Source organism: Perca fluviatilis, chromosome 1 (genome assembly GCF_010015445.1).
Source record: "Perca fluviatilis chromosome 1, GENO_Pfluv_1.0, whole genome shotgun sequence".
Classification (NCBI taxonomy): Eukaryota; Metazoa; Chordata; class Actinopteri; order Perciformes; family Percidae; genus Perca; species Perca fluviatilis.
Genome location: NC_053112.1, coordinates 46,192,694 through 46,208,898, shown reverse-complemented (window position 1 = coordinate 46,208,898; position 16,205 = coordinate 46,192,694). Strand labels below are relative to the sequence as shown.

General features: G+C 42.9%; 1 protein-coding gene and 2 non-coding genes across 4 annotated transcripts in view; 1 reads left to right on the top strand and 2 right to left on the bottom strand.

The window, feature by feature from the left end:
- Positions 1–1,173: 1,173 nt before the first annotated feature.
- Positions 1,174–1,246, bottom strand: trnak-uuu. Its single transcript has one exon. It is a non-coding gene; the product is annotated as a tRNA-Lys (tRNA).
- A 648-nt stretch (positions 1,247–1,894) lies between these two features.
- On the bottom strand, positions 1,895–1,967 carry trnat-ugu. Its single transcript has one exon. It is a non-coding gene; the product is annotated as a tRNA-Thr (tRNA).
- A 661-nt stretch (positions 1,968–2,628) lies between these two features.
- LOC120564423 (E3 ubiquitin-protein ligase DTX1-like) overlaps positions 2,629–16,205 on the top strand; it is a 39,799-nt gene continuing 26,222 nt past the window's right edge. The window contains exons 1-2 of one of the 2 annotated variants that reach the window (XM_039809371.1): positions 2,629–2,985; positions 4,106–4,332. In XM_039809371.1, coding sequence (XP_039665305.1) covers positions 4,122–4,332 — 211 coding nt within the window. In that variant the 5' untranslated portion in view covers positions 2,629–2,985; positions 4,106–4,121. Of the gene's footprint in view, positions 2,986–3,319; positions 3,823–4,105; positions 4,333–16,205 lie in introns of those variants that run through there. The other variant, XM_039809361.1, reaches the window with a different exon arrangement.

Here is a 16,205-nt window from a genome sequence, read left to right as displayed (position 1 = left end):
CTGATCATTTCCACTGGCTTTTCTGCCGAGGGTGGGCCGTGTGGTTGGCGTGTAACCACTTTTAGAGACTCTCTGACCAAGATTCAGGCAGCCCCAGGGGTTCCACGAACTTTGGTTTCCCCAAGTCCTTGTCCTCAGAACTTGCCAATATCTGGTCGACGTGTTTGCGCACAGTGCTGCCTGTGCGGCACCACTACGAGTCGTGAGCCCCACAGTAAACATTGTATGTCGCAGCCAGATTTTTGGTAGAATTCTTACATTCATAAATTTTCTATCCCATTGTCCACACATGGATGCCAAGAAAGTCTGTTTTGATTATGCCAATACATTAGCCAAACCTTTGTACCAAACCATGGTCATTGTAGCTTGCGCACATTTGAGTGCAATATTACCACATCTTTTTCAAGGGGGTCCATTTAAGAAAGTCTCAAGTAAAATACCAATAGTATTTATTATTGAATGGTTTCTTACAAATTTGTTTTAGTATCACAATAGAATATATTTGATGATAAATACAATGTACAGAGGGAATATAGCTAACTTAAATATAATCACACTAGACTGCAACCATCTGTATTTATTCTACAGGACACATTATAGCTAGAATAAGTTTTCCCTAGATATGTAGGCTTTTCACTCATGTAATTAAACAGTACTACCATTACTTATAATTTATGATTCAGATTTGTATTGCCTGGTGATGTGCTGTAATGTGTGCATCATTGTGTATCCTTAAACATTGTGTAAGGATTAATATTTATAATAAAAATCTATGATTTGCTTGCAGCTGAATGAACAAGCCGAGCGTACACTGACACTATTCTACAGCATGAGAACACCTCATCAACTAAAACACATCCTGAAGTGCGTGAGTTTGTCAAGGCAGCACCTATAGATCCTGCTGACTGGCCAACCCTGGCTGATACAGTGAGGATGGAGTTAGTCAGCAGAGGGCCATATGAGGTAACATCAGACTTTAAACTTCCAAAAGTTGAAGATGGGAGAAGTTGCTATTACCACAACATACAATTAGTGAAAGCCGAGAAAATCAAGGAAAGCTAGGTGGTATTTTCCAAGAACAAAAATTATTTATACTACATCCTAATCTCGCCTATGGCACCAAAATGGCTAGGGCCAGGCGTGTACACGTGTAATTGTTAGCAAAAGCATATTCGCCCGAACAGGGACTTGAACCCTGGACCCTCAGATTAAAAGTCTGATGCTCTACCGACTGAGCTATCCGGGCTCAGGATGTAGGGTACTGTAAGTAGAGTATTCATTTTTTGACATGCTGTACAGATGTATTGGCTGGGTCTCATCTTATGTGTCCATTCTTATGGACAAATCGACTTTGGGCGAGTCCAGGATCAGGGACTGGACTGAAAGAAACCACTGAGGAGGGTAATGCGTTCAAATGGATTTGTAGCATTTACATTGACTTTAGCATATTAGCATTTTATTAGTAGGAAAATGCTAAAAACCTTTTGGTACAGACAATGAATTAGCCTAAGTAGATCGTTAAAAAATGCTACATGTGTTGACCACTGTAGATCTAGTCAGGGCTTTTGATGGGCTTTTTGCCTTTAGTACGAAATTAAGTTGTGACAATAAATTATTGAACCTATGTAGATTTTATAATGGTAAAAGTAAACTTGAAATAGACTACAATAATTTTCTTGTGCAAAAAAACGGAATGAAAAATAGAATGTTAATGTAACAGTGCCATTTAGGTATTTCTGAACTATGAAGTTAAATAATTCATTTACATCTAGGCCTATTATTTTATTTATGTTGTAATATTTTATTGTATTTATTTTGCGTAGCCATGAGTGTTTAAAAACAGAAGCGTGTTTCATAATGTATGTACATCTGAGAATATGAAAAAAAAGTGATTAGGCCCCAGCGAGATTTGAACTCGCGACCCCTGGTTTACAAGACCAGTGCTCTAACCCCTGAGCTATGGAGCCCTTGTTGAAGTTACGTGACGTCACATTTACCTAAATAGTTGATCTACCCAGGCCAGTACAGCCTATTTTTTGATTTTCAGATTAAAAAATAAAAAAAATATGAAATATTGCGACGTAGAGCATGCGGGGATACGCTCCACCCTTATGTGAACCGACATTTCCCTAAACAGAAATAAGCAAGTAACAATAAAAACTACCTCAACTGACGATAAGATAACATCCACACATGTAATCTAGAATTAATTGACAACATATTGAATACGCCCCCCACCCCCAAAAAAAATGTTTTAAATAACTGTCTGCGCTGTATTTCACTTCATGATCTCGATTGTAACATGCTCAAAAACTTATGTGAGATTTCCCATTTATCCACCAGGTGGCAGCATGTCACCACCTTCAAAAAGACAAGTGCCTGCTAACGCAAAGCAAACTCCTCATTCAACATTACTCCCAGTAAAAGAAGCTACCTGTCAGTGAATTTTGAGCATCATATTTCACTTTGAAAATGATGGCATAAACGTTTACAGTCTATAAACTGACAAACTTCTTGCATGATATGTTTTGGGAGACCGCCTATTGGTTGTCGGCCCCCATGGGGGTTACCGGGCGTGGTGAGGGGCAGGAGACGGCTGTTGTCCCCCCCACACACACACTTTCCTCTGTAGCCTCACACCAAGTTTTCCCACGGCAAGGTAAAGATGGACGCGATAGGAGGATAGTCTCAGGGTAAACATGGCAGAGTGTATTTCAACGTATCATGGACTTACCATGTTCCTACAATTAAACCATTAGAGGGAATCTAGTTCCTCTCTGTTTGGACTTTGCATTTTATTATAAAGAGAGAAAAAAGGGGAATTTGGCTTTGTGTGACCAGAGGGAGAGAAGAAAGAGCCATGGTGGAGCTGAGAGGACCGAAGGGTAACGTTAGATTTAATTCATGAAGAGCTCTGTGGCGAGCCTGGATTTTGTTCCAAGTGTCCTGGACTAGGAGAGTGGACTTAGAAGTTCATATCAACAGGTGAGTGTTTGACTCGCATAATATGCTAGTTTATGTATTCATAAAAAAATGTATGGCCTACAAGTGTTCAAATACAATGTAAGCATCGGGCTGCCGCAACGAATAATAACACTAAGTTTCTAACGCTGTAGTAAGACTGTGGAATATGACCAATGTGAGATTAGTTAAGACGCTACAAATTCCTAACACATAAAAACATCGCATTGGGCCCAAATGCACATTGGACAGTAATGTTACATTTGTTAAGTAGCAACGTTATAAATCTCCAGTTTGTGCTTAGTGTTCCTGGGACTCGGACCAGTTGAACCTGTTCTGAAATGACCCGGGTTGGAGAGAGTGGTAAACGTAACGTTAGGCCACTACTGAGGTTGCGCTGTTGGAAGCCACAATACTTTCGCAACATTTCGCTATGCTACGCCCCAAAGAACGGAAGGAAAACACGCTATCTGTTGTCTGCAACCTGCCGAGGATGGTTCTGTCGGGATATCTAGCTCCCGCTCTCCGAGAAATGAGAAGCGTTGTTATTTAAGCGTATTTCTTCCTGGCAAGAATCCCACAAAACGTGAAAGGCCGTCGCTGGAAGTAAACGACTCGTCGGAGAAGCTATCTGTGTGTCTGGAGCAAGGACTAGCACGTACAAACGACAATATTTAGGCCGCTTTATTGTCGGTTTACTTTTCGGCTGGTCTTATAACATCGTATTACGGTGTTATGACAAAGACAGTCTGAGTCGAGCGAGGACCGTGGTTTCCTTCTCCGCTTGGCCATGCGAGGAGCTCCAATCTACGTAGAAGAATGTTTCACCTTCTCCCGGCGCTAGCTCAGCCGCGGCTCCATGTAAGAAATAATAGCTTTTTTTAAATTTAGGGAACACTCGGACTGTATTAATTAACCACGAGGGAGAAAGACACCCATGCAATCGTAGAGGGACATATTAAAATTGATATCACCACTGTTTTGTGTGCACATTATGCCACCTTGTTTGCTGTGTGGTTGGCCTCTGCTTGGAGCGAGCAGGCTTTATTTTGGCAAAGAAATCTCTCACGAGGGGGCCTTAGCGATACTTCCAGCAAACAAATAAGTGTTTTCCTGGTATTTCATCCTTTATTTCCTCCCCCAGGGCCAACAGTAACAACATGCTCCTGGCCTCTGTCGTGGTGGTGTGGGAATGGCTGAATGAACACGGACGGTGGCGGCCCTACAGCCCCGCCGTCTCCCACCAGATAGAGGCGGCCATCCGGAGCAGTGACCCCCGCGGAGGGAGCGTTGTGCTCGGCCAGGTGGACAGCCGGCTCTCGCCGTACATCATAGATCTCCAGTCCATGCACCAGTTCAGGCAGGACACAGGTAAGGAAGGTGCTTACGACGAGAGCGGGAGAGAATGCACTTTGCAAGTGTGTCATGTTTGGGCTTTTAAATGAGCCATACAACTCACCTTGTGACATATGAGAGTGCTTTTACTGTCTTAAAATATTTACTTAAAGTATTTTGGCAGCTTAAGGTGTTGTACATTACTGTGCATATGCTTCTTGGGCATCTATGTGCTGTCTGCTGCTTGTCATGGTCATGGCTTTTTGACAACCCGCACGCCTTAAGTCATCGTTGACCCCAAAACACACCACTGCTTAATACACTCTGTGCCGCTATACAAGATAGAGGCGTAATATCTTCTGCCTGGACTCTAGGGCTGAACGATTTTTGAAAATAATCTAATTGCGATTTATTTAAAAAATATTGCGATTGCGATTCGATATGCGATTATTTTTTAAGCTCTTTGTCTTCTGTATTAGTCAACAAAAACTAGCAATAAATCATTGTATAGTATGAACTTCACAAGATTAGATAGATTAAACAAGCTGTTCTTTCCTGGAGGCCAGGCCTGTATGTGATGGTGAAATTAGGTGATGCGTGAATTTATATGAATGACCTCTTTTATTTAACTACTTCAATCCCAGTAGTATATTGAGCACTGACCAAGCCTGGTGGAAACATTCATATGAAAGTCAGAAAGTGCAGATTGCAGAAATATAAAAACAAATGTGGCTTTACAACACTTAGTAGTATTTAGATTATTTAATTATTATTTACATAGACATATGTAAACATGTGGATTGCATTTTTTAAACACTGTCTTTGAACTTTACTAGACAGTTAAATAAGTAAAATATATACATCGGTGTATTTTCTTTAACAGCGCACAGAGAGGAGCTGCCTCCAGCCCCTCCCTCCCTCATGAAGTTGCGTGCGTGTCGCATGACAGCGCCAACCACGCTGCTGCACTGCTCAGAGAGGCTATCCTTACGTTAGTAGTAGCATGCTGGTGTTGCCGTGGGATTAGCTAACTGTACTAATAAAACCGTTGAAACACCGTGGCCACGCTGCTGTGACAGCTCCCCGAACGTCTGTTATCAGAGTCTGGTTGTTACCCCTCTCCGCGGCAGTCTCCTCCGCTCCATATCTTTATAATGGAGCTAACCGGAGCTAACCGCTAATCAGAGCTAATCGTTGCTAACCGAGCCTTCAGTTCTGCGTGCCTGTATTCATTAACTGCATGTATGGACTGGAGCCCGAATAAAACCCTTACAAGTTTTAAACTACAACTCAGAGTTGTTTGAATGACAGAAATCTGCTCAAGGTATGCGTAACGTTAGCGTGCTAAGTTGATGCTTTCTCTGCGGACTACGGGGCGCGGACTGATTTGCTCTCGTGAGTCACGTGACCAAATCGCCGCCTTGGCGATTTGGGAAATCACGTTTTAACATATCGCGATATTATCGCAAATGCAATTAATCGTTCAGCCCTACTGGCCTCCTCATATAAGAAATGCATTATTATGATTGAATTTTTTTTTTTTTTAAAAAAACAAAATTTTTTTTTTAAAGACATGGAGATTCAGGCAATATACTGTTATGGGTGTTTTTTATCTGAAAAAACACAAACTTTATTTTTAAAAAAACAAAAAATAAGGGGAGGTTGGGCGCCCCTAGAAGGGGGGGGTTTTATTTTTATATCTGGGGACAACTGTGGTGAGTTTTGAGTAAAATGTGAACAAGAAGAATGAAACCGTTTTCTAAGCTGGTCCATGACGTGAAGGGGCTGCTTAGAGTAGGATGGTGATTGCTTTGTGTTCTGGTTCACTTCCTACATTGAGTTTGTCGCGTTTTGATAATGGCCATCAATAATTGAACAAAAGCCTCGTGTTAACAAATGAAGGGATTCTGTCTCCAACTTAAGCAAGGCTTCTCGTTTGAAATGGAAACGGGAAGACGCAGAAACGACCATCGCTCCAGAACGTGAGTCGTTTGTGGAGCTCCACGGCGCGGCGTGTTCTGTGTAAACAGCGCAATTGGTTCACGTGTGCGCTGAAGGGAATAGGGTAAACCTGGTGTCAAGCTTCGTTAATAACTCGCGCGAGACATGGTGGCGCAGGCCTCTGTAGATGGTGCCCGAGCTACGAGCTCGAAGTAGTCAACGCTTTTTTCCACAACACCGTTTTTTTGCAAAAGTGATCTCTAATGTTTTTTGACACCTTCCGGCAAAATGCCTCTTCTGTTCCCAGTGTGGTGGCTCCTTTGTTCTACGAAATTTAAGGCCATTTGACTTCCCCTGTGCTCTCTACATGAGGGATAATTCATATGTTTGTACAGGCCATCCTGCTCAGCCAGTCTTCCCAGCCATCCATGTTGGAATGGAATGGAATCAGAGTTGCGCTGCGATAACTTTTAAATCTTTCGTGCTGAATGCAAAAGGCGCGATGATGTCATTCTTTGGCAGGAATATCCAGCTGGAGACACTACAGAGACCATAAACCTAGCTTAGAAAAAATAGAAGAAAATGAAGAGCATTCTGGAACTTCTGTCCATTAGAAACAGAGAGTAAGTTTGTATGTGTAAGTTTGTATATGTGTGTGTGTGTGTGTGTGTGTGTCGGTGTTGGGTTGAATTTCAACATTATGATGGTGTGGAGCAGCTGCAAACGACCATTGCACCACTGAGTTAGCTGCGTTCTTTAGCCCTTATCCACTAGAACCACGCACACACATGCACACACGCACACAGCAGCTACACACTCCTGACACGAAGAAACAGAGAGAGACCTTGGTATTGTGGAAAGAATGGAATCGTTCAAGGCCTGATGAGCAGAGAGTTCACTTTAGTTGTCCTCCCTCTGTAGCCCCCCCTTCTCACCCTCTCTCTCTCTCACTCTCTCCCCCCTCTGCCTGGGGTCTCTCACCCTCTCCCCCTTCCTCTCCCTCTCTCTTGTACAAGTGTTAAGTTTCATCAATAGGCAAAAGTCCCAAGGGCCTTTCGGTTTTTGCTTCGACTTGGGAGAGATAGAAAGATAGATTGTGTGTGTGTGTGTGTGTGTGTGTGTGTGTGTGTGTGTGTGTGTGTGTGTGTGCGCAGTGGGGGTTGTAGAAGGAGTGGGAGTGGTTGTTGGGAGTTGAGTCTGTATTCTCTCTCCCTCTGTCCTTCGCTCCTCCACCATTGTTGGATTATGACGAACAGATGTGAGTTACTCCATTGTGGCTGTGAGACACACACACACACACACAGGAGGTGAAAGTCTGAGGGTTTTAAGAAGCAGAACAGACCTCGGAGGCACAGGGGAGGGGTTGTTAGGTTTGGGGGTCACTCGTTGTTACAAGTTCAGTAAAGTGGAAGATGAGGGGAAGGAAGAAAGACGAAGAAGGAAAAAGGGAGCAGTCAAAGTTGGGTGCTGGTGGCCAGTTGCACACAGGATCCAGTTCTAGGTCCGACATGCACTCTAACAATGCAGCCCTATTTCGGATACCGTGGGGGGCAGAAATGTTGCCGTGGGGGGCCGCCGCGGTCAAATCAACATAGAGGAAACACTGTAACGTTACTTTAGTGTGTAAGGTACTGTGGATGTACTTTTGCATAGGAGAGAGAGGTATGACATGCAACAATATATCGTTAACGATGGTTAATTCCTTAACCATTAGGGAATCTGGGTACCCCCCCCCCCATTTAGAGATGGGCAATTTATCAAATTGATTTGACTCATTTTAAATATGTGCCTATTGTAAATATTTGTTATTGCGACACCCACAAAAGTTTTTTTTCCCAGTGAAAAAGTAATGCATTTGTTAGGTGGCTAGTGGCTACATTAGACTCATGTTGTGAATCATGACAGTGCCGTAAACGGGGACGTGAATAGCATGCAGGAATGGAGAACTTGGACTGACGTGCGCCGGCCCGTGCTGTTGATTCCCCGTATCAACTGGCCAAGTTTGCTAGCGAGGTGCCACGCTACAGCGTGGGGATTACATTTGGTCGGATCTGTCCGTGTGTGCCTGTGAGCTGGCACTAGCCAGCCAGCTGTCTGAAGATATCAGAATAATGTCAAGAAGCACAAACGCCAGAGGCAGATGAATTTGTGAGACAACTTTTCTGCTCTATCGGTGCGGAAACTGATTATTGAAGTGGATGTCCGTGCTATTTGAATTTGAAGATTCTGGTACTGCCACTCTATAGCTGTATTCAGGGCTCTAGAGTGCGACCAAAATTTGTAAAGGTGCAACTAAGATTTTTCCTAGGTCGCACCGGTGCACCTAACGTCCTCGCATCCGCTGCCTCTCCACTAACGAAGCAATGTCGTTTATATCGATATGGTTTAATGTTGCGTTACATGACCCATTCCTTCTGGAAAGCCGTGCCTGTGTTTGGATCTCTCCTCCGTGCAGCCCCGCCCCCATTCACTCTCCTCTACAACATGGAGCGACACAGCGCCGCTGATCCACATGCTGACATTTGTCTACAGTTTTAATTGTTATTAACACAGCTGTATATTGTTAAGTATGAGAGGGAAACCTGTATTGGTACCAGTGTTTCTGCTGGTAACTCTCTGTTATTGCGGCTGCCATGGCGAAAAACACATTAGAAGTTATTGAATGCAACTAACTTCAGTTGGTTGAGTAATATCTTGTAAGACGGAGCCTGCTGGACCTGGGCGAGAGATGTGACCCATGGCCACATTATCATAAAAATGCAGCGCAGCCAGGGACGATACAGACATTTCATAGCCTACACAAGACGGGTGTAACGCCGCTGACCCGATAATGAGTCAGCCGTCACTCTGTGAGTAGAATACGCTTCAGTCCATCGTACTCCCCCTCTCTCCCTATATGACCTACTGGGCTATCCAGGTCTGTTATTTTTGTTGAAAACAAGTGAAGAAGCTTTCTCAGAGATATATTTTTTATAAATATATTAATATATAAATATATCCCCTATTTATTTCAGATCATTTACATGTGTTGCAGCTGTATATTTTCAAATTGGGAAGGAAACCCTGTCTTTGCATTTTATTTTAATCACATCTGTTTTAATAAAAGAGCTTGTGAAAAGTGGCTTTGACTTAAAACTGAACATTTAGCCCACTTTGTAAAAAATATATATTAGAGATAGATATATATATATATTGTGTATCGCCATTCAACCGAAAAATACAGAGATATAATTTTTACTCCTGGACTAGTGGAAGATCTGATAAGAATCAGTGTGGAGGGGCCCAGCTTGGAGAATGTTGATGCTAGGGAGTGTGGCAAGCTGGTTTAGCCGAGGCCAAAAAAAGTGTACCAACTCCTTAATCTTGTTTAAAATAATTGACATAATATATATATGAATGTATATGGAGTGTGATAAAAACGTGACCTTGAAATTGTGGCGTTAATGGCGACGCAAGGAAAGATTTGGGTGCACCTAAATTTTCTGCTGGTGCACCTAAATAAAAAAAGTTAGGTGCACCAGTGCGACCAAGGCAAAAAGTTAGTTTGGAGGCCTGACTGTATGGGATGACCTTGGAAATCCATATATAGATTTGAATATAGTCTCCTTTTGACTGGCTAGATGGCTGCAACCGGATAACCCAACTGCTAAAGTGAGTTGTTCAAAACCTTTCTTTTTAGTAAACTGTTTGAACACAAACAATCTTCTCAATGCTGTAGCGCCCCTGGTGATACTTGGAGCAAAGTTTCATGTCGTGTCGAGCCTTTTTAGTGTTTTAAAAATAGCGATTTTGATGCGATCATAGTGCCCCTAGCACTCCCATTCAAAAGGCCATTAGACCGAAAAAACGAGAATACGGTCAATCTTAAAAGTGGTGTTTCTGTCCTAATTATGCGTTTAAACGAAGGTTTGACTGGGGTACATATACAAAAACACCCTAGGTTGCATTTTGGCTAGAGTTACGCTTTAATGCCTATTTATTTCCACCCTTTCACCCTTATGCTGTTCATCTTCTCAGATCATCCTTTCAGGTTGTAGCTACCAGTTGCACACGGGGATTTTGAGCTGTCAAAAATCTGGATTTTGGCTCAGACGGTCTTAATGGGTTTTGCATGCTGATGGGAAATTGGAGTCTGAACGAGAAGGACACCTGATTATAACGTCAACACGGCAGCCAGATGTACAAGTCTGTTTTTACAGTCAAAAATGAAAGGAGGTTTTAAAGGCCCTGCCATCTATACCCCGCCAGCGTCCTCATGGAGGCTCCCATCATGCAGGTTCTCCCCCGGCACAGACGGTGCTGGTTGGAGGAGAGCGGTGTCCTCCTTGCCTTGGGCTTCTGAGTGTCACACTGTTAGCAAATGTCCCCTCTTAATCTCTTAGTGAAAAGACTGACTTGTCATCAGTTCCTCTAAGGGACGTTTTTCAAACTCTGGGGGCATCTTTTTTTTTCCTGCCCCTGCAGCATGTTGCTCCTCTCTTTCCAGCTGGTCCTGCTGAAGGAGACACATTCCCAGACCCCCACAATGCCTAGGGGCGTTAGGGTCATTGAGGGGGGGGAGGGGGTTTTGGGGGGACTCCCCAGAGACGCAGAGGAGGGGTTTGGATTGTGGTGACAAGAAAGCAGGAGGGAGTGGAACCAAACATTAACATGGACTAGGGGTGCACCGATCCGACTTTTTCAGTCCTGATACCGATGCCAGGGCTTTGTGTATCTGTCGATACCCGATACCGATCCGATACCGTTAATGAATTAATAATAAACTGTATACCTTCCACATCATACCTTCCTTCCACCATGTGGAAGACACTAAAGGCACCAGACCTTCCTAACTAAACATTACTTTCCTAACTAAGACAAAATAACACAGATGTAATCTATTGAATTCTTATTTATTTGTTATTTAAAAAACAATTGTGCATTCAAATCGAAAATATAATGTAATCAAACTTCTTAAAATAAATTTAAATGCATAATAATGGGCCATCAATAATGGGCCACCTTTATATAGGTTTATAATGGCTTATTCTACTGTCAGGAGTACATAGAATATCACAAAAACATGTTAATGTCATCATGTTTACTAAAAGCTTTGATTAAGGGTTTGCTTGGCTCCACAACATTATACAATAACTTTGTATGAAGGGGAATCCATGAAACAGTTACAGAAGCTAAACTATTTGTATTGTGCAAACTGCAAAGTAGTAAAATAAACTCAAATCGAATGAATAGCCTACACATACAAACAACTTTACCACTGTTTCCCTTTCAAAACGAAATAGTTGTAAGCTAGTACTGTATAACCACTACCTTGGCCACAGGTAAGTTAGGTTGTTGTAGTGTGGTTGTAGTGGGGGACTGAACGGAGCTCCGCTGTCAGCCTCCTTCGCTGTTTGAATAATGTTAGCAGGTTGGCGGACGTATTTCAGCGAGGCTTTTGTTAGAAAGAAAAAAAACTTGGGAACAACAGACGGCTCCTCTCTTGAGCACACGTTGTTCTGGTGTATCTCCGGTCTTTCTTCATCCTCTAGCTAACTTTCTTCATCCTCTAGCTAACTTTCTTCATCCTCTAGCTAACTTTCTTCATCCTCTAGCTAACTTTCTTCATCCTCTAGCTAACTTTCTTCTCGGTTGTTGTGCAGTACCGACCGTAGCCTCTCCCAGCTTAACAGACTGTTATGCTACCTGGCTAGCTAGGCTAGCTGTAATGTTACCCAGCATGCCATTCGGCGGTGTAGCTACATTTGTAAATGTAAAATTATTAGTGTTAGAAACTGTTTAAGTCTGAAATTGTTATATGCTTTGGTGTTTTATCCTTTTAAGAAAGTTAGATGTGGGTTATTAATTGTTGTGTTATAAAGTTACTACCATGAGTGAGAAGGGTACGCAGTTAACAGGGGCCCCGGTGCTGCGACGGAGTGTAAAAAAAAAAACTGGATCGGCCCGTGGATCTGTTAATTTTTCCGATCCAGCTATTTTTGCAATATCGGTGCCAATATCCGATCCTAATATCTGATCGGTGCACCCCTAACATGGACTACATTTACATGCACTCAACCAACCAGGTTAATGGGACAAGCCCAGTTACGACAGGAAATTACAAACATGTTTACAGGCGCTGGGGTAACTTACTGTAAAACCTGCGCTAGCATGATACGGTTAAGATGCCAACGCCTGAGGGGAAATATGTGGCTCTTTTATCTGCTAAATGCTCCACTGTGTTCACCAGCTAGTTCAATTTGTCAGTCGATTTACCTGTCCAACAATTACCTGTACTGGCGTTTTCATAATTTCTATGAGAAATTGTGTCACTGTTAGTGTTGCACCATTTCACACATACAACAAGGACTATTTGAATTTACATAAATGATTGCGATTGCAAAACCAATACTTCCTGGAGAGAGTTTTGTGTGCAATTTCTGTCTTTGACTGTTACTGTAAAGGAGACCCGTTACGCTCATTTTCAGCTTCATACTTGTGTATTTTGTGTTTCTACTAGAACACGTTTATGTGCTTTACTGTAATGTTCAAAAAAACACTTTATTTTCTCATACTGCTGCTGCTCATGTCTGAGATGCTAGGTTTGGAGCACCTGTCTCTTTAACCCCGATAAAGCCTGAACGCCTCTCAAAATCAGAGGAAAATCTTTTAATCTGACCTTTGTTGATCTGAAACGAAGACAGATTCAGCAACTGCACGGCATAAATAAAATGTTTTCAGAAACATGTTTCGGTGAACTATTATACGAGATGGTATTCCGAACGAGCCGCCATTATGGTCTCGTTTTGAAATTCGGGAGACGTCTCGCGCACGTGCAGAACGTAAGCTCAAGTCGGCGTCGCTTCGGTGTGTTCCGAGGCCCTTTTTGGACCTACTCGGGGAGGCGGTCGGTCCGACTGCCTTTTCTGCCGGGTCGGTGTGTCGGAGCCTTAAAGGTAACGGGGCCTCGTTCATTCCTGTGAAAGTTGCTCAGTGGCGCATGAAGCCAAAAAAAGTTCTTCTGCCGCATTGAAAAATAACCAGATCTTGAGCACTCCTTCAGCACTACGGGGCTAACGGAGCGGGCTCACTAGAGACCTCGACTCGTATTTTACAGAGCCCGCAAAAACAGGCCTTGTATAACGTTACCCGGGTGATGGGCACTGCTTCAGCTGTAAGGGGCCCATTGCGCAGGCTCGCTAGAGACCTCGGCCGGCCAAGCCACCTGTTCTGTCTTTCACCGTCTCTTTTTCTTTTCTCCTCCATCACCCTCTTCCTCTGCTTTTCTCTCACACACTCTATGAAGCTGAAAATTGACTCTTAACCCCAAACTCAGGGATTGGACTCTTTCAATGTGATTCAAAGTAGAGACAAAGACGGACAGAGAGAGAGAGAGCTAAAGGGAGAAGGTGGCACTACAAAGTCAGAGGAGAAAATGAGGCAGGGGTGGTACTATCCTGATCACGTGCATGCGTACTGTCTCTTCAACTGGCTCAAGCAATCACTTTTTTTAGCTATAGATAAAGACTAACCCTTAGTCGATTAGTCAACAAATTGGTTGTTTTGGTCTTAGTCGACTCAGATTTCTTTATGCGATTAGTCATTTATTGTAGGAAAAGGAGACGTTTAATAACCCTGTTAGCTTTCTGTGTTCCATGTGATTGATCGTGGAACACCGTTTCTTGTTTGGCAGAAGTTAGCAGACCGGATCCTGCCTGATCGGTCTGTTTTCTACATGGACACACCATAAATCAGATAGTGGGAAGGAAACCCAGAGAAAAGGATGATGAAAGAGGTGGAGGGGTCAGAGAGCTTTGAGTTGCTGTGAAACTCTGCGTGTCAGGTTACTGTGTACTCTGGGGGGGGCGGCATCACTCCCTGGATGCTCTGCAACACATGCAAGCAGTGGACGTATATGAAAAGCGTGTGAAGACATCAATAAATAAGTATGTCACTGTGTCAGACATTGTTTGACAACATATTGAAAACCTAAACTTACCCTAATTTTAACACCCTCACACTTAAACCAGACTAGTCACATTTAGTTGCCTGTGAAACACGGACCAGACATAACACACACACACACGCACACACACACACAGGATTGCCTGTGGCTGATGACTGTCATGTGACGGGGTTTAGAGGGGCTCACTGAGAGGCAAAGAGATGCACCAAAAGAAATGGAAATGGAAAGACAAAAGTAGTGCTAGGGAATGTGTTTTAGATTGAGATAGATGGATAGATAGAAAGAAATGTAATTTTTTTGTTTTGTTATTTTCCGTCAAAACAGAAGCTGTGTTATTGGTTGCTCGGAGCAAGTTTTTCCTCTAAAATGGAGGGGTGCTCCACCGATTTTACATATGCTGTTCAGTTTACTTTCCAAGGAAGACAACTCAGCCAGTGAAAACAGTGGTATCAGAGGTCCAGACTCGTTTTGTCAAACGCAGGTTTGTTGCAGGAAGTCCCATGACGCGCCATCGCTAGTTCTCAGTCACTGATCTGCAGTGTTTTAACTCCACCTTTAGTTTCAGCTCAGAGAGCTCATCTCTCTTGGGACCTTGAGCGAAAACAGGAAACAAAGGAAGATTTAGTCTTGGTGACTCTAGGCCAGCGTGACCTTCTAGATCATTTGCGAGGTCATCCTTTCTCTTCTCTATGTTCTTCTCTTATCCCGGGGTCTTTCAACTCTCTCTTCCTCCTCCTCACTCCCAAACTCTCTTTACCTTTGCGAGAACGATCCCACTGCTTTAGATTTAGCGTCCTCTGGACTTCTCTGTTCTCTGTTTCAGTCTTTATATCTCAATATCAGTTCTCATTTTTTGTGTGTGTGTTAAGATTTGCCACAAAGTCATCTTCTTATGTCTTTTTCAGGGATGTGATTTTCATTTTTTTCGTTTAAAGTCTTGATAGAGACTCACATACTGAATATAAGTTTTGTCATTTCCTCAAACTGTTAATGTTGTGAATTTGTGCCTGCTGAATGCATGTAAGCAGATTTCCATGAACTTATGAATGGCGCCCACACTCCCTCCATGCTGCCAGTGCCCAGAGGGCGAGCAGGCGCCTTCGTCTGCGTGTTAGCCTACAATGTGAGCCTGGGTCAGTCTCGGGCATGCTTTGAACTCAAGCGGGAGATAAGGTGACGCTCCAACTTTTTAAATCAGCCGCTTCTGCGTGCTCAATCCAAAATCCTCCCGCTCGTGCTCCGTTCACATGCTCTGATGCAGACCAATATTCCTGCAATGTCCGCCTCTTACTAACAAACATGAGACATGTGTACTCAGATTAACATTAACATAGTATTTCCAGCATTGCCAACTGATGAAGTTTCGTTGATTTTTTGATTTTCTTCATTTGGCCCAGCCCTAACTCGAAGTGAACATTGTTGTGAAAACCTTTTAGCATCTATCGATTTTCTACCCCAGAGTTAATGCAAGCAAGCTCATTTGGTTGTGGTTGAGTGGTGTTGACGGACACCTCCAGGCATATTTCTCACACGGACACAGCAGGCTGGTGGGAGACGTAGAGGCTGTGGGGATAAGCAGGGTTTCCGCAGGGTCTTAAAAAGTCTAAATTTTCAAAATCAAAATTTAGGGCCTTAAAAAGTCTTAAATTTCGGAAGTATTGTGTTCTAGGTCTTAAATAACTTTAAACAGGTCTTAATTTCCCTACGTCTATGTAACGCTCCCTCATTATGCTCATTTTTTTTTTTTTATTCTCTAGTGTTGTAGTTCTTTCTTTCGCTAAACCAAATATAATTCCCTGTATTATGACTATGACTATAAATGAGACCAACATGCAACTTATATTGCAGCCAATCAGCTTTGGTGTTATTGGTGCGAGTCTCTTCTGAATTCATAACCGTCTTTAAACGGTCTTAACAAGTCTTACATTTTACTTGGTGAAACCTGTAGAAAGCCTGATAATACAGAGTGACTTCTACAAGGTCTACTTAAGACATTTGTTTGGGCTTTATGGCCATAGGCAGT